Source organism: Ammospiza caudacuta, chromosome 9, assembly GCF_027887145.1.
Source record: "Ammospiza caudacuta isolate bAmmCau1 chromosome 9, bAmmCau1.pri, whole genome shotgun sequence".
In the NCBI taxonomy this organism is placed as follows: Eukaryota; Metazoa; Chordata; class Aves; order Passeriformes; family Passerellidae; genus Ammospiza; species Ammospiza caudacuta.
This window is the reverse complement of record NC_080601.1, coordinates 19250798-19278509: the sequence shown is the minus strand read 5'-3', so window position 1 is coordinate 19278509 and position 27712 is coordinate 19250798. Positions and strand designations below refer to the sequence as shown.

The 27712-nt window shown below is 42.1% G+C and overlaps 1 protein-coding gene across 7 annotated transcripts in view; it reads right to left on the bottom strand.

Annotated features, from left to right (window-relative positions):
- The window catches only part of SORBS1 (sorbin and SH3 domain containing 1), a 71881-nt gene that overhangs the window by 12112 nt on the left and 32057 nt on the right, over positions 1–27712 (bottom strand). For 3 of the 7 annotated variants that reach the window (XM_058810348.1, XM_058810350.1, XM_058810351.1), the window contains 15 exons: positions 26381–26428; positions 26144–26267; positions 24067–24181; positions 20780–20863; positions 17978–18043; positions 17301–17402; positions 15908–15957; positions 12974–13149; positions 9034–9119; positions 7348–7515; positions 5873–5919; positions 4261–4375; positions 4030–4155; positions 2780–2974; positions 133–861 (listed from right to left, as the gene is read on the bottom strand). In XM_058810348.1, coding sequence (XP_058666331.1) covers positions 133–861; positions 2780–2974; positions 4030–4155; positions 4261–4375; positions 5873–5919; positions 7348–7515; positions 9034–9119; positions 12974–13149; positions 15908–15957; positions 17301–17402; positions 17978–18043; positions 20780–20863; positions 24067–24181; positions 26144–26267; positions 26381–26428 — 2231 coding nt within the window. Of the gene's footprint in view, positions 1–132; positions 862–2779; positions 2975–4029; positions 4156–4260; positions 4376–5872; positions 5920–7347; positions 7516–9033; positions 9120–9844; positions 11366–12973; positions 13150–15907; positions 15958–17300; positions 17403–17977; positions 18044–20779; positions 20864–24066; positions 24182–26143; positions 26268–26380; positions 26429–27712 lie in introns of all 7 variants that reach the window. The other 4 variants (XM_058810352.1, XM_058810349.1, XM_058810353.1 and 1 more) reach the window with 2 other exon arrangements.

Below are 27712 nucleotides of genomic sequence, written 5' to 3'. Positions count from 1 at the left end.
AATGCCTTAAGATCATCAAAATGACATGTGGCAGCCACTGGCTCTGCTTTGCCAGCAGAGCAGCACAAACGTCAACCCACCAGTTAAACAAAAATCAGCGATTCAGAGCAGTACACACACATGCAGAAGTACCTTCTTTTCCCCGCTTTGAAACTTTCCTGTATCACCTTTCCTCACGTGTCTTTTCTCTGTTTTACCTCCCTGAACAATAGCCATTAGCTCCTGACACAACTGGTTGTCCTCAGAGGAACCCACAGCTCTCTTTTCTGGGCTCGCACGCATGTCTAGCTGGGACGGTTTCAGGCAGCGCTCAACAGAGATCTTGGGGACAGCATGAGCACTCTGCTCAGCGTGGCTGCTGCCCTCTCCTGCTTTTGGGAGCCAGGCTGGGCTGGCAGTGGTGTCACGCTGCTCTGCGAGGATGCTCTCGGGGCTCTCCACTGCCCAGCGAGAGGAGTTAGAGTAAGTCACGCTGGGAGAAGGGGAGTCAACAAACTTCTCTTCGTTTTGTGGAGTGGCCTGGTAGAAACTGCGGGCAGAGGATTGAGGTCTGGATGAGGAAGAGGGCAACGGGGACCTAACGGACCTGGGAGTCGAGGAGCCAGAGAGATGAGAATGGTGGAGGCTGACTGTGGGGGAAGGGCTGGCTGCAGCAGAAGGCGAGAGATAGTCAGGGTGAGAGAGGGAGGCTTCGGGCGGAGGAGGCAATGGAGGAGTTATGGCAGGAGTGGTGCTGGGAGACACTCCCACGGTCAGAGCAATCCACTCGGATGTGACCGCCTGCACCTCTGGAGACAAAGCGCGGCGCGCAAAAGGCAAAGGCGGAGGAGTTGGAGTATGGAGCAGCTCAGAGCTGGGAGACTTGAAGGAGACAAAAGCAGGAGAGAAAAAGAAAGAAATGAATAAAAAAATAATAAAGAAAATACAAAACCAAGCAAAAGTAAGAGGAGAGAAAGCAAGTGTGGAGAGAAGCCGATCTGTGACCACATGCAAAAGTTCTCTTCTGCTGTGTTGGAGACAATGCTGTCCACAGCTACTCCAACCGCAGAGTCCAGCCTGTATCTGTGCTGCGAATACCCTTCTCCAGCCTTTGCCAGTATCCCAGACACAAAACACCTTGTGACCTCTGACTTCATACCATAAGTTCTAAGTCCTTCAGGGAGCAGGTGAAGCCACCATCATGATGGCAGAATGCAGCATTGGACTGGCCTGGCAGCAATAGCTGGGTTCCCAGCAACTCACACTGTGGATCCAGCCAGAGTTCACTGCTGCAATGAACTTTGACTTTATCCAACTTCAGCATGAGCAATGCCTGCTCCTCAGGAAGCATGCATTGCAGAAGCTGCGTAGGAGAAAGGGATCAAAAAAGCCAGCTGGGGCTATTAGCTCTTCAGGTGATTAAAATAGCTCCTGGGTTTAAAGGACAGAACACACTACAAGTCCTGTCTGTAGCTTTTACCATCAGCAGTATCAGTGAGAACAGCTACATTAGCACTTGTCAGACTGTTTCTCAATCCTCAGCCAAGTCAGGCAAAAAACTAGGGAGAGTACTGACTTTATAGGAGAGGAATCAAAAGAACAGGAAAGAAAACTAAAAAAAAGGTGGATATGATCCCTTCCATCCAAGGAAGAAGCCTGCAGGGAGCTTGTGGAAGATAGGGAATAGCTATGGAGAGGCTGCCAAGCTCACAGAAAAGCTCAGCTGATGTCTTGACTGAGAATCCCAAATAAGCAACAAGTTTTTCCTCTTTACACAGTGGCTAAGACTGAAAACACTCCTTTTAGGAAAGATCCAGACAGACAACAGGCATGAGTCATGGCATCTTTTTTCCTATCCTTTCTGTACCATATATCCCTTCCTCACAATCCCAGCTCTCCCCTTATGTTTCTTGCAGTCTTGACCTTGTTTTGATCCCATTAGTGAGAGGGAAATGCACCAGAACATCATGGCCATGACCCAGACATGTATGCTGACCTTCCTCTGGCATGAGTATTTGCACGATGGGAGCAAAACAAAGGGATTTAGAGACTCACTATCGCCCTGATAAGTTTGCCATGGCAAACATTCTGAGATGCCCATATAACCACCTGCTGCCATTTTGATTTTTTCTTTGAACTGCAGTATGGTTTGTAGTGAATCTGATATTCATGGAAGATCCCAGACTGACCTGCTCTCAAAACCTGAGTTCATGTAGCAGCATTTTCAAATAATGCAAGCTGTTCTCCTGACTCTGTCCCCAAAAACCTTGGTCATGAGTTAGATCATACAGGAGCAGGTATACAGCTTAATTCAAGCTGATTGGGATCAATATAATGACTATTACAGACTACAGCACTTCTTAAAACCTTACAGACTATGACACTTTTAATAGTCATAATACAAAATTCCCCTCATCACAGTAAAGGTGTGTGAAGTGTAAACACATACTCAGGAAAAGCTGGATCACTCTGGATCACTAATTCATTCTGTCTCCGACAGTGAAATTTAATCATGTGGCTGTGAACTGCAATCCTTTCAACCTGGCCTGGATTCAAGCTCCAAACCAGAGATGCAAAGCTGAGTCTCCAAATCCCCAAATGATCCGTTCATTAACCTTTCTGGTAAATGAAACATCACCTCTTCCTGCAGTTGAAGCCTACTGCAGGGAGCACGTAGCTTTATGGCACAAAATTTATGGCACAAAATACAGCTTTCTTTCAGCTACTGCTTCTTGCACAAGAATGGCACTATCCCACAGTTCTGCAAGGTGTTGCACCTGGCTGCATCTAGTGCTAGTACCTGTGGTGAGGCTGTGATGCTGCGGCTGGGGGAGAGGGACACAGGTGGGTCGGGATAGTCAATGGCGTTCTTGACCACTGGCCGCTTGAGCACCTCCACGTACGTGACGGGGAAGATGCCCTGGCGACTGGTGCCAGGGATTCTTCCTTCATACCAGTTCTCATCCACTCGTCGAATCAACGTGATCCTTTCACCCTGTGGGAAGGAACAGCAATGTAGTTCTGATTTTAACATGTTTAATCATTCCAAAGCAGATTACATTTTAAATCTTGGTGCAGCTGACCTAAAATAATTGGTGGTTCTCAGCCTATTTCCAATTATCCTAATCCTAAACTCTGGGTGGGAATGATATTGTTCAGTTCAGAGAAAGAAAAAATTGCAGATCTTCTCGTACAGACTTGGTCTGTCTGCAGACTCAGTTATGGTCACATTTTCAGGACCCTACCTGCTAAAGTCAGCTAAAAATGGAAACCAGCAGTTTCAAGCTGACCATGAGACTCTCAGGCATATGAGGTGTACAGAAAGTATGCACAGGTCTGCAGTTTAAACTAGGTCTCTCTATGGTCTCTCCAAGTTTGGCTGACAAAGTAACTTCCAGATCCTTAACATACACTGCAAGCCTCACCTTCATATATAATTAAAAGAGAAGACAGAGAAGATCTAATCTGAGCATCAAAACAGAAAGCTGGTTGAGATGGAGAATTTCTGCTACTTAATCTAAATACGGATGACTTTCTTTTGAACAGGCATTACACAGCTCCTTTCCCACACCTTCACTCTGCAGTCAGTCTAGCCAGTCACCTCAATACCACAGAACCTGGCTTGCTTAATGATTTGGCTTGTAGCATGGAGATGGTGAACCCAGTTACCTTCATTTCTAAACCACTGTAACTGTGTGACTGTAGTCACTCTGTAACTGTGTGGGCCTCCACTGAATCCAACCAACCTGGAAAGACCTGTCACCAAGTATCTAATTTGCCTTGCAGAGCCAGCTTTCCAGCACTCTTGTTGAAAGTATCTTCTCAGTTGGACCTAAGGAAACAATTGGCACTTCTTGATTTAGCCTACCTGCAACAAAAACGGCAATGTACTACATAATGACTGTGGATTAAAACATGGGTGATGAGGAGGAATCCTTCCTGAATACAGAGTCCATTTTATTGGAGCTTTCATTTGAAAATTGCAAGTTACTAGTGCTAAAAAACATCATCATGTCTGGATTCAATTAATCAACACAACAGAAGCCCTACCTTTCTGAAGGACATTTCCACTTGGGTATCCCCATTGAAGTTGAACTTAGCAATAGCATCTCCATATTCCAATACTTGCAATGGTAATGGCTTTTTGGGTTGAGCCTTCTCAGCTGGTGGAAGGAACTAGAATGAACAAACAGAATCAGCTAAGTCTCATACACGATGCACATAAACTGGTCTCAGGCAGAAAGGGAGCGGACAAAGAACACCTGCAAGGAAAGCAGCTACCTCTATGTATGATCGTGGGAAGATGCCAACTCTGCCATGGTGTTCACCTTCGAGCCAGTTCTGGTCAATCTGCTTGTAAATGTAAACAATATCTCCTTTTTGCAGAGGAAGTTCCCTGTTAACAACACAAGCACTCCATCAGAACTTCACTGGAGGAGAACAGATGTGTTCTTTTTCTGTGCAGCAATCCCTAGGTACCAAGGTGTGCACCAGCATGTTGATACACATCATGCTCCACCCAAAGGACAAGCTAACTGTTGAGGATTACTTTGTTCATATTGTGATGTGCAAGACCTCTCTTGTTCTTTGAGCATTCTATTAAAAAAGTTGGCCTGTGAGGGCCCTAATAACCACATGCTCTCCAGAAGCAATGGGGTAAAGCTCAAGTCAAATATGACACTGGCTACTTTCCATGTTGGATATGATGAGCAGCCCTCAATTCAAGTTTTGAAACAGACATGTCACAAACACCTTCCAAAGAGACATATGATTTTAATCTGAGTTAGTTTGCTGATTAGATTAACATGCTCACATGGTGAAGTTCATCCTGCAATGATTACACTGATGGTCAGCCTATGGTTGAGCAGTCAGTGACCTCAACTGGGCTAAAAATTGGAATTTCAATCCACAGGCTTCAGTGCTAAAATTATGAATGTCTGCAGTTTGAGGAACTGCGGCCAGCTTGTATTAGGCTCATAAACTTACTACTTGGGTCCCCAGAGGAAAATAAGCAACACAGCCTTTTCCAAGATGATTTTTACAAGCTCTGCTTTACTTTTTTCTGGCACTCTGGTATGTTCTACTCAAGGGACACAATGGCTACTCCTAGTCTTCCTCAGTTTTATTACAGGTGCTGGAGAGATGCTATTTAAATTATTACAAATCATCATCTATAGAACATATAAAAAGTATTGTCAGGACATTAGCTCATTCATGCAGGTCCTTCACTGAATTCTGCTCTTCTTTCTTGCCCCTCTAGCAATATTAAAATGAGAGCTTCTCCAGGCTCATGCTGACACAGAGGCTTTTCCAGGCCTTCTCTTCACAGCAGTCTTCTCTAAAAAGAACAAGTAGTGCCATAGGATTCACCCAAAGGACTACGACAGGGCTTGGAGGTACAACAATGACATCTGAAACATCTGCTGATGTATCCATAGATGCCAGGAGAGCAGTAACCACTCTGCACACTTCTTTGTTCTGGATCAGGAAAATGCCAAGCCAGGGGCCCACACGCTTAGAGCTGGGCGTCTGTTTAACTTCTGCCCATGGGCTATCCTGTGCATAGTGAAAAGGATGTTCTTCTCCTGTGGCTCCACCTATCCACAGGGCAGAGCACTTGCTGCAGTAAAGAAAGCAGGTTTGTCCTGAAAATCATGGGGGATAGAGATGCACTGAGAGAGAAGACATTTTTCTCAAGGTCCTTTAGATGCTATGGTCTGCAAGGTTCATATTACTTTTCCCTGCCTTACTATGGACAACGTTGCTTTGGGAACTGGAAAGACATCCTAAAACATGAATCCAATTACATGACACTTCAAAAATGCTGCATGCTGCATCCTAGGGAAAAAGCAGAGGAAGAACACTCCAGGTAGGAGCAACAAGCTATACTCACTTTAGCGTCTGTGCTTTAAAGTCAAACTTGGCTCTAGCAGGTCTCATCTGGAGAGAAAAAAAAAAAAATCAATATATTAAAATAATAATTATGTTTTCAACCCTCTTCTGAGGAAAATCACCCAAACTCTTCTACAGGTAAGATTAGCATGGAAATTGAATGCAGGTACTCTGCTACAAGCTTGCGTGCAACTGGTATTACAGTCCAAATATGTTGGATGGCATCTCCCATCAGGACATAAAGTGCCAACTTCTGGCACAGCAATAATTAGGAGCTCTACAGGAAATAGAAGTAACAGCAGTCAACTTTTAATGTGACTAGCCCTGATGAATGAAAGCTGATCCAGTAACTACAGTTACTGGGGCTCCAGGACCAAATTTCTCTTGACATTTGAATGGAAAAGCAAAATTGACTAGCTGGGAAAAACAATAAGATATTATTTGATGTGGCTCTTATTAATTATTATCTGGCCCTGCTGAATACTGCAATGTGACCCATGTACTCTGTATCAATTGGTAAGAAAGAGACAAAGGTGAAAGGGAAATATGAATAAATTAGGCACACATTTTAAAAAAGTCTTCAGTGGCTAAAGAACCAAAATGAATGTTGACAGCAGGCCTGGGCTCTAAAAGGTTCACCTGGCTAATTTTCTAAAGGCCACAGAATATTCAGACAATTTCACAGTAATTTTGGTAACAGAGCACAAAATACAAAGCAGTCACATTGATGAGGCTCCAGAGCATTTGAAACTAAAGGGCAGACAGGTGTACTTCATCCATATGGTGAGCACCTCACCCACCACAGTGCAGCACCTCTGGGGAAACAGAGCTGCTGTCAAGAGCCCAGCAGCAATCCATGTGAGGCAGGAAAGGCATTTGGCCATAACACCTGGACACAACATCCAGCCCTCCAGGAAAGTGCCTTGGGCTCTTGGAAAAAATATGTACCTCCTCCTTTGTCTCTTTCAGCAAGTCCAACCAAGTTGAACGCAGTGAAACATGCTGAGACTTTTTGTCTGAATGTTTCTAAAGGACATTAAGCATATTTCAAAAGGAGAAGCAATGTATTTCTAAAAAAACCCACAACTATGTGACAGCCACATGGCCAGATCAACAAGACATGAAGTTTCTAAGCATAAGGCACAGACAAGAAGACAATGTAGCAATATGATGCAAAAGATGTAGAATGCCTTTGATTGACTAAGTAGCTGATATTTAAAGGCATGCATCACAGGTGTGCACCAGCAATTCTCAGCAGGCATGCTTTAATATATGCAGCTTGGTATAAGATATCAATTAATTTACCAGGCATAAAAGTCAAAGCAGATCTAAATGAAGCCAGAATGGGAAAGGGGAAGGTGGAAAAAAAACAACAAACGACATTCTCTGAAGAGCTAATGTCGGCCTAAAGCACAACATTGTGAGAGGCAATTATTGCTTTGGGTCAAGCAGCAGACTGAGGTAACTAAAACAGACCTCTGACCCAGATTTCCTCTTTGCAGTATCGTCTACATTTAGGAGGTCCCCAAATCGTTCATTAGTGATAAACTGATGGTGCGTTGGAATAACCCCTGTGTGCCTTCTAGCGGCAATATCAGCTTCTTCTTGCTCACGTTTAAGCCGTCTCTGGTCCTCTAAAAGTTTCTGCCATAAAATTGCATAAAATGGGCAGTAAATCATCTAGTTAAAGATTCCTGAGTTCCCTGCAAATAGCTGGGGCTTTGCAGTTCAGTATCAAATATTGTTTCTACTAACTAAACAATTCCCTTTCATTTTACAAACACAGAAGGTACATCATCATTATGGCATAACTGAAATCTAGCTCATACAGAGGATCTGAGCCAAAGCTGATGGAAGTCAATGAGGAGTTTTTTCCAAGTTTTGGACAGGTCTTAAGAGCTTCTAAGAAGATTGCTGATAATGCAGAGACCTGATCCAAACCCCCTTCCACCAAAAAGAAGCATCTCTCATTGACTTCCAAGAGACCTGAATCAGCCCCATTGAGTTCTGAGGCACCAAATTCTCCTAAGCCTTGCAAAGAGCTTGGGAGGGTGTCTAACCACATTCAGGCTCTCCCATAGTTCTTCTGGGCTCATGTAACACACTTTGTAAAATGAAGTAAATAAACACCTAAAAATTATTTTGGATTTCTAGACTCTCTGGCACATTAAATGGAAACATGCATTCTTGTGCATCTGCACAGAAGGATTCTTCCACCTTCTGGGGCTGACTGTAGGCTGAAGAGTTCAGCTGTGTGCTAACTCATTTGAAACCAGAAGGTCTTACTGAATTCTGTAAGGTTTTTTACCTTACATGAGTTTGCATGCTGCATTTTGGAAGTGGGGGAATTACCAGCTTTCACAGGAGAAGACAGAAAAAAACCATTTTTTTACACAGGAATTAAGAACAGATTTTACTGTATTTCAAAGCACATATAAACATTATCTGAACTCAGAAAGTTAACACTAAAAGCAAAACTTACCCCCCGCCCCCCACCAGCACGGGAAATTAGTTCCATCTTCCAGGAAAGCAAGCACTTTATAACTTCTTTAGCTCAGCTTAAATACACCCAGTGCTGAAAAGTCTGTGTGGCTTTCCTATTATTTCAGCTTGTCCCACTGTTACCCAGGCATTTCAAAAAGGACTGCTACATTCTGTTGACAACAACTTCAGACACCATAAAGAATTCTAGTTTGCACTGGGGGAAAACTTACGAATTTCTGATAGCTTAAAACATCTTACCCTCAAAACTTGAGGACCACCACAGGAATAATAGTGTTTTCACCAATTTGATTAATACTGACTCAAGTGGCTTGCATGAAGAGCAATTACAGATTACCAATCTTTTTCTGCAAGTACTAGGGTACTGCTCACATACATTTCCAAGCTTTTTATATTATTCAAAGCCTCTGTATGCAACTTTTTGCAATTGATAAGAACTATCAGGTTTATTTGAAACAAGCTGAATTGGACTATACAAATTACACAGCAAATCAGTGGCAGAGAGTATTGAAAGTAAAACACACTAGTTACTGCTTGTTACCCTAACTTCCAGGACACAGAGCCATGGACATACAAGCTATCCTTATGTAAGGCTGAATGCTGTATTTCTTGCATGTGAAGCTGCCACTGCTGTTATAAAGCCATAAAGGAGGGCATTACCTCTTTATCATCATACCGCCTGCGGAGGATTTCTTCTGGAGTTTCCATGTAATCAACTGGTGCAAAATGCCTTGGTGATTCTGAATCTACTTCAAAACAACATAAGGAAGTTAAAATACACATGGATTTATCTAGCATAACCAGAAAGGAAAAAAAGAAATATTTTTAAACAATTTTTTCCATTATGACAGTAAGGATTCTCAATTGCCATTGACCAAATTGCCAATCAGATGTTGATTATTTATCCATTTTCATTTTTTTCCCTTTTGGGCTGTACATGTGAACAAAGATCCAAGAACAGGGAGAAAATAATGATACAGGAAGGAGTAAAGACATAGAAGGACTTTGTGAAGAAAAGATTCACTGTCATCAAAGTATGATTTGGCACTTTACTGTTGATAAAAGTTTAATACACACACACACTCACACACACAACTAGACCTTGAGAAACTACTCCTTAAAGCAAATCATCTGGGTTTGGTTTATAATTCCCATGTGTGTAAATGATACAGGACTAGACATTATCTCATGTTGAGATTCTTGCATCCCCAGAGCTGTTTGAGAGATAAACTGAACCTGATGCGATTAGAAATGCAGTGGAAATTGTTTCTCAGAAGTGCAGCTGTTAACAAGCCCTGAACAAAACTGCTCAGCAAGACACGCAAAAGGACATTAGACACACTACGGGAGAAAATCAGAGAGTCAGGGAATGTAAAGGTGGGACATAAAAATGCAAGGGTTGTGGAAGAAAAGAGGAGAATGGAAGAAAGAAGACAGATAAAGGAACACCGGTAAAGAACACAAAAACCACCTCCTAGGTACGTCCCAAGTTCACTTTGCGGGTTGTTGTTTGTGTCCAGGCTGTGGTAGAGGGCATATGAAACAGGGTTCCCATTGTTTAAGGAGTCAGGAATGTCAGCCCGGCCCATGAAGCTATCCCGGCTAGATCCCATGGTGGGGAAGTAGCCAAGCCTCTCCACAATGTCAAAGGAGGACAGGCGCCGGGGAGCAAGAGGCCCGCTTCTGGAGCAAGGTTGGTGCTGGGAGTGGTGACTCTTGTTTCCTACACTCCCCTGCAGCTGTATGGGGTCGTCTGGGTTCTCAGGGCTGGGCACTGCCAGGCTTGTCAGGCAGTCTGGGGGCGGAGTTCTGCAGGATTTGTGTTGGAAGGGCTTTTTCAATCGGAATGGGAGCGGGCTCATTAGGTAGACATTTCTGGGGAGCATGTGCCTGTCCCCATAGACATCCCCTTTGGAATCAGGGTGCCTGGAGGCCTGCTGCTGTTCATGCCTTCGGATGGTAGTGAATCTGGTGTAGGAAGCTGGGCATGAGCCTTTGCATCTGTTGATTTTATGCTTCTGAGGCCCATTCAGGTTGCTGGAGTTGCTGCCACTGTCATTGGAGGCATTTGAGAGAAGATCTATCTCATCAGTGCAAGCTGAAAGTGTGTCCATGGGGATGACATCACTGACATCCGAAGCCGTGTCTTCCACATTGCTGCAGGAGTGGGAGGATTTATCTGCAAAGCTGGGAACATCCTTTTCTACTTGGTGTGCTTTTGACAAATCCAGAAGAATCTCTGCAGAGTATGCAGCACTCAGACAAGTTTTAGACTGAAGAGAAGTGGTGGGTTTGCTTTGCCCAATGGAAAAGTCAAGTGAGGGCATCGATCGGGATCTCTGGATCAGCTGCTCAAAGGCACTGATACGGGAGGAAACGGTGTCTTTGGGGATCTGCTCTGAATCCTCTCGACTAAGGCTGTGCTCCATCCTGTCCTTCGCTTCATTCTCAAACTGAGATGCAATATCTTTCACGCTGCAGGAGGAAACTGTGTCCAAATGGATCCTGGACCGGTTGATCTGGTGCATGTCTTTATAAAGTGTTGTAAACTCCACCCCACTCTTTCTGGAGGCAGCGAACAGGTAGCCTTTCCTAGAGTTGGTGCCATACTCCTGCAGGCTCATGGTACTGCCAGATTTAATGGCATACTCTTGCTTCGACTTCATCAAGATGTTTTCTATGCTTTCCCCCATGTCTACCATGAAAGCCTTTTTATTATCAAACAAGGCAGTGGAGCTACGAAGGTTTTCGCAGCTTTGAGCTTTCTCATGAGACAGCAAGATACCCGTCTTGTCCTGCACAAGAACAGCTGGAGCTGCTAGTTTGGGTTTGAATTTAGAAGGGAGGATTTCAGTAATGCAGGCTTTGGCAGCTGATAAAGGCTTCTTATGTTTACATGCGTGACCTAACATACCGGTATGACTAGCATTAAAGGTTCGGCTATTAACTGAAGAGGGTGCAGTCATATGAGCATTCCCACCTTTACGATCCACTGGTAAGCATGCAGAATAAAATAAATACAACCTGTTAGCTTAAGTGCTAGAAAGCTATTGAGAAAGGAGAAAGAACATGCTTGGATTTCATAAAATGCACCTTAAAGAAACAAAATTCCAAAACATAAAGAAAAGCAGGAAGAAACTGCAAAACAAGCCACACTTAGAGGAGTAGGTGAAGTGCTGTTAGGGTTTCTAAAATGAGAGGCTTGGCCAGAAGCAAATCTGGAGCACTTTTAAGGTACCCTCCTAAAAAGTGCAAAGCATCGTGAGCTTCCAGGGAAGCTGTGGCACCATGGAAAAGGACAGCTGAACTCTGGGCAGGATCAGGGTGTCAGCAAGAATGCAGAGACACTAACATTGCAAAAATGGCTTAATACCAAGCCTGTAATCACACCTACTATGGTCTTACCACAGTGCTTGCCAAACAGTTTATTCCTGGGAGGAAGAAAACAACCAGAGGCTGACTGTGCTAGCACAAGCACACCACATCAGCTGACCTCACCCAAGAGATGCTTACTTAGACATTCCCCATACTAGGAATAAGCTGAATGTCCTTCAGACAATGTGGTTGGCCATGGTTGCTTTAAAATTGAAGGGGTCAGATCAGGATATTGGGTTTTTTTGGGGTTTTTGGGGTCTTTTTTAATAGGATTCAGTCTGGTTTCAGCTTAGACTGCAGTTTTTAGGTCTGTTTCCGATTTGAGTTCAAATTCAAATGTCAAAATAACCATTCAGGTTCAATTGCAGTTTGGGGAACTGTTTGAACAGATTTTTTTGTTCAGATCCAGTTTGACTCCCTGCCCTACAGGCCTGACAAAATGCTGAAAAACAGCTGGGAGATGGAGACAGAGAGACCTTTTTGGTATGATGTACTATTTTTAGGGAGAGCAGTTCAGAAACCGAGCACATTCCTTCTCCAGTCCTCTCCCCATCTCAAGCCATTTTTAGGTTGAAGTTGGCTCAGAGATACATTCCCCAGTACAATTCCCTGATGGGAGTCATGCTCTTCCTTGTCTCTTTTAGAGAGTCTGCAAGAGGGGGAGAGAAGAGGAGGAGATTGGTCTCTTCTGGCTCACATTCCTGGAGCCTGCAGGGCTGGTTCAGGCAGCAATTGCTGGTTCAGTGTCAGTGCATTCTCTGCACAGCCCTGGCAGGCAGGAGGCTGTGCAGAACAGGGCACCAGCTACACCAGGGTAGCCAGGCCAGCAGACTGGGGTGGCCTGCTGAGATACTGCTGTGGGAAGAACAGAAAAGCCAGGGAAGGGCTCTAGAATGGCAAGGCAGTGGGAGCAGATGGATAGCAAGGCCAGCCTAAGCAGCCTTGAGGAAGAACATGAGGGTGTGGGCTGTGGCTGAGGTGCTGAATGGAGGGAGCTGATCTCTCTTGAGAAGAGGAACCTGGATCAGTTAAAGGCATCATTAAAAATATTGGCCATTGTGGTCTGAGAGAAAAAAGGAGGGAACACTGGGGATGGCAAAGTGGAAGGATAGCATAAATCTCAACTGGTTTGAATAGTACTGTAAACCTTGCAACAGCTTGCCCATATCACCGGGCTTTTGACACTCTGCAGAATGGAGAAGAGGTTAGTGTTCCAACCACCCACCTTTTGTGGAAGCAGAACTCGAAGGGCGCTTGAGACCACTCAGCCCCTGGAATGGGATATCTCCACCTTCCAGCACACTCTTGTAAATCTGCCTTTCATTCTCCAAGGCAGTAGGGTCCCCCACAGCTAGCTCTGACTCCCTCTTCACTGCATGGTAGTTGGGTGAATAAGTGGAGCTGGAACACACAACAAAAAGGAAAGGGGCACCAGGAAATCACACCTGCTTGCTGAGAGCTTCATGTAAATTAAGAGATAACCACACTTGTGAACACAGAATAGACTGTGCATGAAGAACTGGTGCTGATGAAGAGGTTATGAATACACTGCAATAGTGTTCTGCCTTTGGCACTACCAAAGCATCCTCCACTTGAGGGAACTCTCCAGTCTTAGTCCCCCAGAAAACAGGCAGCAGGAAAGCACCCCTCTGTTTTACAGATGAGACAACAGTCACAGAACTGATGCATGATTTCTTTGTAGACACAATGAAATTCACTGGCTAGCTGGAAGTACACAAAACCTTCCAGCTTCCAGCTCTCTCTCCTTAAACACTAGCCATGCCTGTCCCATACTTACAAAGCTGCTCAGGTGGTCATCTCACCCAGTTCAGCCTCCCAGTCAACACTACAGCTCAAGATTCCCTGACCAGTTTCTGAAGCCTGTCAGTGAGGGACTATACAGAGAAGCAATAGTAAAGGGATAATTTTAATTGCCAGAGGAATTTCCAGATGCACACAATCCTGTTCAGCTTTGCCAGAGGCTTCCTCTACAGGGAATAAAAAATCCTGGACTTTAGGTCTACCATGCATATATATAAACAGAATGATGTTAAAATTAGTACAATTTTAATTTCTTAGGTTTTTAAAGACTGGAAATTTATTGCAAATCCCTTTTTGTAGTCATGAACCTAAGCACAAGTATGCTCACACATCTGATTTCTAGATTTCCCTGTTTTCTCTCCAAAAGGATAACTAACAATGCTATGGTATAAACTGCCTTTCCAGGTGCAAAAAACTTACTAAGCAATCAAGCAGACTGTTTTCCTAAAAGCTAAGCTAAACTGATACCAGTTCTTGTGCTCAATCAGGCTCTTCAGAATAAGATGGACTCTCACACAAAGCTATTCTGAGGCCAAAGCATGACTGCTGGAAAATTTGAAAAAATAAAAATATACAGATTTTCCAATGAATAGAAATATTTGACATCCTAATGTCCAAGAATGATTCAAATTTATGAGAACTTGGAAATGTTTGTCGTTATATCTGTTTGTTGTGGATAAATTTGTACATGTATCTGTTTAGTTTGGATAGATGCTGTACTTCTGGGGTAAAGAGAAAGCTTTAAACACATCAGAGGACTGGCTATGGAGGTGGAATTACACAATGTCTGGATCACAAAGATGACTTTAGTTTCCGGACAAGGAAAACCAGGTCATATGCAGTCTCATTAACTATTTTCTGGAGGAAAAGCTCATGAAAAGCACCGTGAAAAAGAAAAGGACTATTGTCAGTTTTTCAACCTAGATAATGCCCAAACAGACCCATAGCTACAAAGCTATTGTTTATCAGGGATATCTCTTTGATAAAGAGTGCATCTCTTTGACAGGTAGCTGAGGAAGCCCAGCCAGTTGCTGCAGGGACTAATTACCCTGAGGTTAGTTGTTAGCCTAGTGGTTAAAAAACAAAGGGTTAAAACAATTGTCCTTTGGGACTAAACCTGGGGGAGATAGAGGAAGCATTTGGTGAATCTTTTTACTAGCTGCTCTCTTATTCAGGCCAGCAAGCAGTACTGTATTGGAGGCCAAGCGGCCTGCAAGGGCAGGGTAAAACGTGCAACTCCACTGGGCCTCACTCCTGTGCCCCATTCCCAGCACACTCAGCTTGCTTCCTCTCCACTGGCATTCCTGAATGCTTTGTGTGGCACAGATACTGCTGTCATGAACAGAAACCCTACCAGTTGCTTGCAAACATATATTTTTGCTAATCTCTGAGATTTGCATTTATTTTATTGCTCTCTTCCTACCAAAATGAAGCAGTTGCAGTGGTTGCGTGGGTTTCCCAGCAGAATGAACACAGACAGAAGGAAACTGTGTTGAAAGAAGTACAGGAGATCTCTAAGGCCCCCAGAGGGGCAGTGAACACACATGGTATTAATGGACATCTGGAGGAGAAACTGCCTTTTTTAACAAACCATCCTCATAGAGGGGATCACTGTGCCTATGGACATGGAGCATTCAGTACAATTACAAGGAGCAGTAGGTTCACAGTAGGGGCTGGCTCTGTGGCTCAAATAACTCAGGATAACTCAAGTAACTCAACACAGCTCAGCATTTTGCTCTGGATTTTGCATGTCTGTGCTCCTCTTCTAAAACAAACCAATTCCATGTACAACTCATTTACACAGAATATACTGTTCATTACATATTCTGCTGAAAAAGTAGTGCCCAATAGATCTTTGGGAAATATTGTTACTCCTACCAGTGTTCCCTTCCTGTAGGCTGGAAAATTACTGCCTTTCATCAATTGCATCCATCTGATCTGGTGCATGTAACATGGAATATCTAGCAGCAGGCAATCTATCACATGTGTAGCAAACAATTTTTGTTTATTCAATACTGTTACTTGCATGAATATACAGTCAATTTGCAAAATTCATCAGATGAAGTTAAAGGTCTGTTTTTTTAAAGCCACTGCCTAGCACAATTAGCAAATCTTACTTAGACAATGCAATCAGTCATATAATCACTTCAAAACACATTCTGGATCAAAAAGCAGACAGGGTACCAGGACTCACCTAAAGCACACATATAATTCTTAAGGTACATGCATTTGACTATATCCATCCCCGAAAAAGCCAAAGCATTTCCAACGTCCAACACCCTGTCCTACATGACCTCAGATTTTAAAAGAGACATCAACAAGCAATTGAAAAACTTACTAGGAAGAATGGTCTGTGGAAGTTTCCAGAGGAGTAACACCTGCTGTATTCTGCAAAAGTCCAAACAAAGGAGTCATTGATATGCACTCACACGTGAGGAGAAAGAAAAAGGCTTCAAAAAATGTTTCATCTATTACTTCAATATTAGCCTATAGGAGACATTGAGGTTTAAATTTAAATGCAATTTAAGCTGTCAATGTCTTGGCAGAAAAGCAACAATTTTCGTGAGTTCCTTCAGGGCAGTGACAGGTTTTTAGCACAGCCGATGCCTTTTCGCAGTGCCTATTCTTTTGTCTGCAAATGAGTCATTGTGAATAAAGCCAAAAGCAAGAAGAGATAACCAGCTGGGCCATGACCAGGAGACACATGCTCATAATTATTTCCCCAAGCTTTCCCCCAACCGGTCACTGCCCGCCTTTGCTTTAAAGGTGTATTACATTTCTGCAGCACAATACATTCCTCAGCGTTCAAAAAATATCAAAGCTCTAAAAAGAAAAGCGACGTTTCAGTTCAGTTTCCTTACTTAAGAGAAGCAATGCCAGCTGCACAGGTTCAATAGCAAAAGCCAGTTCTTAGCCGCTTGCTTTAAATCCATCTAACGCTTCTTAGACACGTTATTTAAAAATTGAAGGCAATTTTAGAAGCAATTCTCTATTTGGTGTCCCCTCATCTATGTGAGGGTTTCTATCTAGGAAGAAAAAGCAAATCTTGGGTTTGAAAAAGTAGCTTTTCCAAGTCCTGGTGAAATGCCGCAGCTTCAAAAAAAATCAGCAACAGAAAAAAAAGAAAAAAATGGCGTGTTACCAATTAATCTATCATTTCATGGTTCGAGTGCTGCAGACCCTCGAAGCAGCAGCAGCAGCTGACCTGCCCTAGAAGGCCACGGCAAGGTGCAGCATAAGGAAATTTGTGTAAAATCTCTCAGGAATATCCAAAATCTTGGGCAGGCGTGAGCTCCAAGCAGAGAGCGGGGCTTGTAAGAAGGGAGAGTAGATGGCAACATGCTTGAAAGGCACGAGATGATGACGTGACACGCCAACCAAGAATTTTAAGCTGATTGCTGCTGCTGCCTATTCATGTGAAAAATAGAGAGGGGTTTTTTTGCAGACACTGAACTCTAAACCTGAAATGGGGACTGGGATGGGGGTGGGGGCAGCTGAATGCAGACGTGGTGGTGGGGAGAGAGATGAAATCACTGTATCTGAAATGGATTTCAAGCTGGATTCTCAGCATCACATTCTATTATTTCTGACAGCAACACAGCAAGCCATGCAGTCAGAACGCTCAGAACCATTATTTATCCCAACCTCATTTAATAATCATCCAGCAGTGAATAGATTAGAGCAGAGAGTTTGGAAATGGGGATTGGCAGCATGAAAAGAATAGGAAATACCTTCTGTGGCTTTTTATGTGGTGCTTTATAAAGCTTCTCCATTTTTTCTAAATCTGCCTCTAACTCAGTCTGGTAGAGGTAGAGGTCTTTTTCTAGATCACTCTGGTTAAAGAAGGAGAAGAAGAATGGGAAAACAATGCTTAGGGTTAGGGGAAACCAAAGGAATGTTAATTTTGAAAAAAAAAAAAAGAGAGCCTTTTTAATCGAAAAAGAGGAAGGTGGTATGGACAATACACAGAAAATCACTAGCAACTAATCATGTTTCAATCATTATAGAGGAAATAGTTTTAGGCAATTAACATTAAAATCAAGAGATGCACAGGCCTGCTAGAATCTATTTCTACAAACCATAAAGTTATAAAACCCACCTGTAAAGAAAAAAAAAAGATACTGTAATAATACGCAATATGCTGTTAGTACAATTATCATTGCAAGTCAAGATAGCAAAACAACCACTCTAAATTATGGCTGATTATGATTTCAGAATTGTTTATTAAATCAATTTTCTAGCTACTTAATTGTTAGGCTAATGAGCTCAAGCCCAATTAAAAAAGAAAATCACTCACAAGCACACAAAACCCAAGCAATGCTACAAGAAAAAAAAAAGAAAAGAAAACCACATACACACATATATACGCGCTAGATGCTGTAGTGCAATGTACGTGAGACACAATTACCTTTCTATCCTCTCTAGTAAGGATAGAGCAATCTCCAGGAGTATAATCCCAAATCTTTTTTGGAGGCTGATGGAAAGCAGAGGAAGGAAATGAGGAAATGAAGATAAGGAAAGACATCACAGAGAATATGGAAATTGGATTAGAACAGAGGGGAAATACAATAGGGAATTTGCATCAACACTGAAAAAAAATTATGAAATAACAACAAACCACAACAGAGAAAGAGAAGAGAAAGAGGGATAAATCTGCTATAGCATAAATATCAGGAAATCATGGGGGGCAAAAGGGAACATACATGCAGTGTGGAAGGGGCTGTTTTCAGTAATGTTTTCAGAAATTTTTTTTGCAAGGTGCTCTAAGGGATTTTGGACTCTCTAGAGGGTGCCACAGCTGTTGGTTAAAGCATTCTTAACAAAAAAAAAAAACAACAAAATGGGGGTGAGAACCACAGAGTCATAAAAAGCATTTGTTTTGCTCATTCTTCTTTTCAAAAGGAAAGAGTAAACCAAGGGCCTTTGATCAAGAAAAGGGAAAATCTTTCTCATTTCCATCAGCGTATGAATACATACCATGTGAACAAATGGCTGATTTTCCCGTGGTGGCATTGTGGGGCAATGAGAATGCAGAATTGTTATTTTTTATTTCACTGGTTTGGGGGTTGTTTGTGGGGATTTTTGGTGGACAGAGTGGGATACGAGAAAGTTTGGGAACTAGCTATTTCCAATTCATCCTACAGCTGAAAGGGCTGATTTCAAAATGGATTTTTTCCTGTTTGGATGAACATATTAGTATCAGGCAGGATTATTCAGAGTAAAAGACTGGACTGGACTCCCATTACTGGAGTGAGAAAAGCTACAAAATGCATGTTCTTTAGGCTGTGGCAACGAAGCTCAGAAAAGGCTTGCCAGCTACAAAAGTCTGAGATGGCATCCTGAACTCGAGTGCCTGACACAGATGCACTGGTTCTGGAGTTCCACATTCAGGAACTGGCATAGCTCCTGCGGACCATGGCTGCACGGCTTCGGAACTGAAGCAAGTTCAAGGCAGGCCTTATAAGAGAGCAGCACTTGACAAAAGTGCCCTGAGCAAGGTGGGTAACTTGTCACCAGAACAGATGGTCTGCTGAACATGAGACAGATTGCCCTGAGATACCCTCTTCTGGAATAAGGCCAAGGCTGCATGACTAAAAGCACAAATCCACACTTCTAAAGAACAGGTATACCCCCACACGTAGCAAGGACCAAGGGCATAAATGCTTTTCTTTCTTTGGCACATTTTTCATTAACTCACACTAACTTAAAGGACCACAGAGATGACAAACTTTCACTCACTGCAAAAGCAGATGGTTATTAATTACATGGCAACAAAGATAAACAGGTTCCTTCTCACTGTGGAAACCTTAAACCATGACAAGTTGTGAGGAGTTAAATCCTTACATTGACAACACTTAGAAGTCTCATCAGGTGAGATTTATCTGACTTTTACTGCCGAAACATTAGGAGGTCTCAAACACTGCTGAAACTTCTTTAGCTTAGGATGGAAGGCCCATAGCTATAAAACAGTTTTCTATGAAAGGCTGGACAACTTAACCACTACACATCCTTGCTTTCCAGCAAAAATTATACTAATTTTATGATGTGATCAGACTGAGCACACAACTCCAGGTAGCTACATTCTGTACAGAGAAACTTTGCCACTTCTGCCAGAACAAAGCCTCGATTTAAAGGAAACCTGCTCTCTGGTGTCCATGTGCAGTTGCCTTTGAAGTCAGTACTGAACCTTAAAAAATACTTCTGTTTTGTTGTACACACATGGAAACTCATCAGCACTCAAAATTTGTGTGCATGGGCATTTGACTACTGACCTCGAGGGGAAAGGAGAAATGAGAAACCATCAGTATGTCTGAATATGTGTGAGAGGCTGGTAGTAACACTCTGGTGCAGTAAGAGTAGCTTATTAAATAATATTTAATAACTAAATGAATAGTGTTTAATCAGTAAGAACCAGGCCATAAAATGCTTTAAAGTCACATTTTTTCCCAGTAGCCATGACCACTGATGTGCTCCCTCCATCAAAATGTTCTTTGTTTGATTGAATAATTAAGCTTTGGTTCATCTTTTCCAGAGGGGAAATTAAGGCTTTTTTTTTTTTTTTTTTTTTGTCTCCACACATAGCAACACAGCTCTATTTGAGAAGAAAGAACACTGTTCTCAGACTCCTTTGTTTTCAGGGAGGCAAGGGCTGTTCAACACAGGCTAGTGCCCTAGTGCCCCCCATTTTATGCAATGGGCAGCTACATGCATAAGGAAATAAGCAGGAAACAAGGTCGTGATCTGTTTATGGAGAGCTGGAAATTACTGACCTACAGTTTACAAGCCAGGGACAGGAATAAATAACTCTCCTTGACTTAAAGTTATCTATCAGCTGTCCTAGATCTTGTTAGGCAGAAGGAGAATAAGGGCTTTGAATATGGCCTTTTAAGAATGAGAGCAGGGTATTATTTCTAACATTAACAACAAAAATGCAGTTTGAACTATGGTGTGGGGAAAAAGTATTACCTTGTTGATACATAGTGTTGGAAGGTGGGGAATGTTTGTAAATGGCTTCAAAACACTAAAAGTGGCCACAGAACAGCTGCTTTATGTTAGTACCAGGATGACATTATGTACAATCACATCTTTAAATGAGTAAGGCAGCTGTTTCAGATTTAGGGCCTAGGAAAGAGATGTGACAATCATAAAAAAAAAAAAATTAAAAAAAAGGCAGGTTGACTTCATTGGTCATTGCAACTATCAAACTTACCGGTTTCCCAAACTCCAATTCCGAAAAGAATTTATACCAAGGTTCATTCTTTAAATCTATCTCTTCTGGGCTTATATCCCGAGTCTAAAGGAATTGGTGATAGGGGAATGGAAGAAAGAGAAGGATAACATTATGCAAAGAATACACGGAAAGGGACTGTTAGAGATGCAGATCCCATGGCTTCCATTTTAAAATGTAGATATTAAGCCTTATAATTTGGTATTTCTATTGCATGTTTCTCATAAAGGCCATGAACTGCTTTGAAAACATCAGTTAAGCCCAATAGCATCATTGGGACCAACATGAATACGAATGAATTGCATTTTACAGGTCAGGAGACCCACAAAGAGAGAGAGATTATGCAGCTTGCCCAGAGTCACAGCGAGACTCAATGGAAGAGCAGAGAGTCCAGCAGTCTGTCAGTCCTACTGTCAGACACTTTAATCAAGTCAAAAGCTACATATACTTTATTATTATTATTTTAAAGCTTCATTTGGTTAAAAAAATAGAGACTCAGTAAGACCTGAATCAAATACTGCATCTTTAACAGCACATGAACATGTGAGAAACCCTGTTCTATACACTGCAAACAGAGTGGAAGGTGGTTTTCTAAATCATACGAGACACATGTCAGAGAGAGCGCACCCTAAGACCTCTGAAAGGATGGATAGAGCGACAATATTACATGTTTCTTCACAAATAAATGTTAGAATATCAGACAAAACTACAATGGAGGAAAATCAGACAGGACAGAAAACAGTACAGCTGAAAAGGAAATTCCCTTTCATTCATACCATCTGTCTTAATGAAACAAAAAAAAAAACTGAAATAGTTGTAGCTGTTTGAAAACACTGCTGGTGAGGTAAGAGAATAAAAGTCCATTGCTAAAGCTTCTGAGGTACCACTCTCCAAAAGTGTGGGATAAAAGATATCTAGCTAATTCTTGCATTTCAGTATACCTAGTCAAAGACAGAGTGGATCTCGGTGCATTAAAAATATACACACATTATGTCTGCTGTGCAGGTAAGATCCCAAGTGCTCCATCACAAGGAAGAAGGAGCCCCACAGATGCACGTCCTCTTGGAAATAATTTTGTGATGGGGTTACTGAGGCAGTTGACAAAAGTGCTGGACTTGTATGTCCCAGATTCTGCCATAGCCATTAGCACCACAAAAAAAAAAGCTCTAGGAAAAGAGCTCAGGATTGATGCTGAATGAGAGGAAATGCAAGATAAACAGTTACATCGTGTTTAATGCCTGATGGCCTGGAGAATGATTTGGCTATTTCTTAAAGGCATAAAGGAATCAATACCTCTCTTTTTTATTTACTGCACTCCAGCTAAAAGCATTCATCTTATATAACTGTGTCTACATTAAAACAAAGCCCAGTGATATCAACAGCAGGCTATTCATTGCTCTGAAATGGTTTTGGATTGGGATTCTGATAGTCACAGCTGTGGGTGTGATTACCAGGTGATATTCACAAATCTCCTGCACCTGTCTGAAAGATGCAGTCACTAACCACTATGGTACTGCTATATTTAATGAGACTGATGGAGACTGTGAAGCTACTATTTCCAAGGCCTTCTTTCTTCTCTGGTCTATGGCTCCAAATTAAAGCTCATAAAATAACATTGGAAGTAACACAGCTATCACCTTCATCTTGGTTTTGGTGAGCTCTGTACATAAAATGTTTTTCAGTTATGCTGATGATGGATCTGCTTGTAGAACCATCAGTGTCTTTTAGACTCTGCTTCCACAGCTCAGTTCAGTACCTGATGAAGTCTGAACACGTAAACAGTGCCACTGGTGATGACAGACCTTTTGCAAATGCTTAAGTACACAGATGAAGCTGGCCTTTTGCCACAAGTTTTAATCTTGTCTGTTTACCGTGAGACAAAATTGATGTTTAAGTCAGCGGAAATCTGGCTCCAGGATGGACTGCAGGAATGGAGGTGTCATACCATGTTCAAACCACTCCTCACTGGCACTTCTCTAATGGGCTGAGCCAACACCCAGTGGTATCAAGAGGGAGCCATCCGCCGCCCATTGCAATAGGCACTGGGATCATGCTCCCATCAGGAGCAACTTTGTTGAAGTCAATGAAGGGACACAGGTGTGAAAAGAGGTTGGTTGCGGCATCTTCAAAAAGTGATGGACCTTGATTACACTTGGAAGGAAAAAAGAAACCCCACCAAAATACTAAGGAGAAGTATCAGGTCCCACATCAGACTTGATTGTTACATTTCTATTGATTTAAATTGCTATTCACTCTTGTGTAAAATCCTAGGCAGGTTTTTCAGGGGTATTCCTTTATCTATTCCATGCACGGATCAATGTCTGAGCTGTTAAGGTACAACTTACATGTTGGAAACTCACATGCAATTAGCAGTTCTAATTGAATCCTTCAAATTAATGTCTTTATAGAACAATTATATCTTTATGCACTATCTTTGTACACTACTAACAACATTCAGTATTTTCGAGCAGTTTCAGTGTCACACTTGCACCACAGAAGGACACCTTTAGTGATCTGTGCTGATTTATACTGGACTGGCTGACGAGGTTATCATCATCTCTCTGCCTGTTCCTTGTCAAGTATTCTCAACCAAGGCTGAAGAAAGAGACTTTTTTATGACCCTAGCTGTCACAATTCACAGCACTGCTTACTAATTCAGACTGAAATTGGAAACAGCTCACTTAATATGCCAGGTTACATTTCACCATCGCTGGAGAGCTCACATTGAGTCCTGCCACCTCTGTCAGAGAAGTGGTGAGATCCAGCTGAGGAAAAAAGCAGCCCAGGGAAAATGACCATATCCTAGTGTACCTCAGAGGCATCCACTGAGGCACACTAAAGGAGCTCTGAAAACTAGTTCAGTGCTTAAAGCATCAGAGGAACATAGAAACTGAACCTGCCTTCTCTGTTGCATAATGCCTTCAACCCTCCTGCATCAGCTAATGCTGTGCCCTAGAAAAAGTACAGCTGGCAAAACAGCTGCTGAACAGGTCACAGTGTCAAACATGGATTAAAAACTAGGGTTAGTGATCCATACTTAACATGGAAAACAACACGTCCAGAAGGAAAGAAGCCTCTCAATCCACCCTGGATCTTGCTTTAGAGAGAACAAAAATGTTAGGAAGTTATGCAGAACAGTTTCAAAAAACATCATACAAGCACTGCAATGTCAGCATAAGGAATCCCATCCAAATAGAACCACACAAGCATTTAGAGAGTATTTCATAATCACAGGATAAAGCCACAAACTAGGATAAATCAAACATTACCATCTTTTCGTTGTTCAGAACAGAGGACTTCCCAGGCTGATAGTCATAAATGCTCCTGGGTTCTGCACGGTATTTTCTGGTGTCCACCTTCTTGTCTGGAGGCTCCCAGTCAGTCCTGAGGAAAGAAAGATCAATTACCCAAAATACTGTGGTTTCTGTGGAGATAAACTGGTGCTTTACCCTAATAATTATGGTTTTATCAGGGTACTTTTAACCTAAGAAAAGAGACTGTTAAAAGAGGAACACTTCAGATAGGGCTCCAGACAGGTATTTCTTTATCTATCACAGGCAGTTGGAAATAGCTCAGCTGCTGAAACAACTGGTGTGGAGGGGAGTTATTCTAAGAACTTTCAGTAAACTTCCAGACTTCTAAATCTTTCCCCATTGGAAACACCTTAATGAGAGGCTTCAACTAAGATCACAAATATAAACATGTCCAAACTTTAGGCAGAACTCAGATTAAATTACTTTTCCTAAACTTCTGCCTTTTAGCCACATCACTGATTACCTGATTACCACTGCTCTGGATTCTGAGGGCACTCTGGATTCCAAGAGGAGGTTTTTTTCTAGACACATGAATGAATTATCTCAGGCTCTATTTTAATATGGCTAAGAACAGTCCATTGACTATCCAAACCACTATAATTTTGTGCAGTGCCTATACCAACACAGCCGAAACAACAACAGTCATAAAGCATTCAGGGTCCTTATGCTACAAGTTCCTGCTGGTCTCAAAATGGATATAATCAGACACCTAATGCAGAATATGATGACACCTAATGCAGAAAATGTTCTCCAAAAAGCTGAGCAATCAGCTCTTTTAGGATGATAAACTAATTCTGATTTTGCTCTTGGCATGCTGTCTTTGATTGGCAATGTGTATGTGGATTCATCTCACCCAGAATTCACCAAACAAAACTGAGGCATCTGTGCAAAACTGCTGCTCAAGGTTTGCTCTCCCTTACACTTCTGATCTGAGCTGCCTAAACTCTCTCCACTGGCTGAGAAGAGACAAAGACAACCCATTTAATATTTTTTCCTTTCTCAAGTAAGGCAAGATGACAGCCAAAATGATTGGCATACAAACAGTGCACAAATTTCAACAATGATGATATTTCCTGTCCAAACTAACTTGATTAATTAAAGACTCCAACCACAAAGAAAATTCTGGTGAGGCACTGGTTTGCTACTAGATAATAGGAAACATTAATTATGGTAATCCTTTCACTTGCAAGAGTTTTCTCAGAGGGCAAATACACTATATCTTCAATTCCTGCATAAGGAAGACACTTTCTATCAGTAAATTTTGTCTCCTAATCCAGTGACCTGAGATACTCACTAAAGCAGATATGTCAAATTACAGTTTGCTCATATGAGGCAGCAAATGAAAAACACTAAGAGCATGTAGAAGGTGGTAAAGGAGGGAAGAACAGTTCAAGAGCTGGGAAAGTTCAGCAGGACATAAAATATTCTTAGCTCATTCTGCTTTCCCTTCATTTGTACATGCATTCCTTACTGTTACAAAAAGGTTTGAAACACATGGTAATAACCAAAGCAAAAAACCAGGAGGGAAGTAATCCTGAAGATCAGAAATGACACTGCTGACTAGAACCTACTTCAGGTAAATTCATATGGCTAAGATTCCTCAGAGATGGAAAATGAAACTAAGTTTTTACCAAGACTCAATATAAATCCAAATTTTGCTTCTCCACAATTATCACTACTTGCTTGTATTCGGAGGTACCTTTACAGAGTCACACTGAGCCAAGAGTTTCCACTGTGCCTATGTGGTAGGCACTGTATAAGCATGACACCCAACTCTTGACCAAGACAGGAGACTGTGCAACAGGCTGTGTGATGCCTGATGGAAAAGACAGACAGAATGGGGGACTGGGTTGTGACAATGAAGGAGTCCACTACCACCTAGTAAAAGAATCAGAGTAAAAACTACATATCCTACTTCAAAAAAACTTTAACTGGAGCTGTCGATCTAAGGCTTCCACTTTTAACCCCTTCCCATCGACAGCTTTCAGATATTCTTCCAGAGCTGATCTATATAAGGCTTAGTTCAGATCACCTTTCTGGGCTTGATTTCAGTGATGAAGCACGGTTTGGCAGTGGCAAAGTGGCAGACCTCTTCACAACCTTCTCTGAATCTATATTGTCCATCTCACTCTTGGAGCGGGGAACTTGGGTTCTGCCTGTAGGAGAAATCACATAGAGGAATATTGGTGAACTGGATAGGAGGCAATAAATACATGCTTTACATGCCCTTTCTTTTTGACAGATTAAACAAGAAATGTGAATTACTTACTGTCCTCAGAATAGGAATAACGTGGAGAGAATGAATCAGAATCTTCATCTGAAAGACAAAAGCATTTTGCAAATGAATCAAAAAAGTCCAAGAGAAAAAGCACCAGAGACCCTTTAATTTCTTCTACTAATGCATTCACCATAATTTCAGTGATATGCCCAATACTTACCACAGGGAGAGGATCCTAAAGAATAAAATTCCAATGAGGTTAAAATTGCATTTGAAAATAATTCCTAGATTAGATATAAATATTAATATACTATTTACACTAATACCTTTTTCCAGGCTCTCAAAGTACTTCAGAAAATAATCCCTTTTTATCATAAAACTCCTCTATAGCAAGGGCTATAGATCCACTTTATCAGAAGCTGAGAGATAAACAGAGGATCCAAAGGCCATGGTATGTGATTAAAACAACTCATTAAGTACTAAACACAATAATACAGCTGATGGGTCCTGCTGACAATCACATATGACTCTTGTATTTAGAGTATTCTGTATATTCAGAATATTCTGTGATTCTGTGACTGCACCATTTGCATTGCCTTCCTTTGGATGCTGTTAGAGAGCATCCAAAGGAAGGCAATGAAGATGGTGAAGAGTCTAGAGGTGAAGCCACATGAGGAGCAGCTGAGGTCACTTGGTCTGTTCAGCCTGGACAAGAGGAGACTGAGGACAGACCTCACTGCAGTTACAGCTTCCTCTGAGGGGAAGAGAATGGGCAGACACTGATCTCTGCTCTGGGGTGACAGTGACAGGACCTCAGAGAATGGCCTGAAGTTGTCAGGGGAGGTTTAGGTTGGACACTAGGAAAAGGTTCTTCACCCAGAGGGTGATCGGGTGCTGGAACAGGGTCCCCAGCGAAGTTGTGACAGCACCAGCCTGACAGAGTTCAGAAAGTACTTGGACAATGCTTTCAGGAACATGGTGTGACTCTAAGGGGTGTCCTGTGCAGGGTCAGGAGTTGGGCTTTGATGATCCTTGAGGGTCCCTTCCAACTCAGAATATTCTGTGATTCTGTGACTGCGAAGAGAATTGTGAGCCAAAGTATTACTAATATCTCTGCAAAGAAACCACTCAATGTGACAGAGGAAAACACATAAAAACAAAGAAGATGAAGCTAGAAACAACTGGATTAAAAAAAACCCACAAACTTTAAAAAAAAGTGTTATGTGAAATTAGTTATGACAATCAACAGCTTGAAACAACTTCTAAATTTTCTCTCATGGAGGACATCAATCAGATACTACAGCCAATCTCATCTGCTGGAAAAAAACAATTTGGCTAACACAGCTGACCTGAAGTTGCACTCAAGCCTTCATTAAGCCTTTC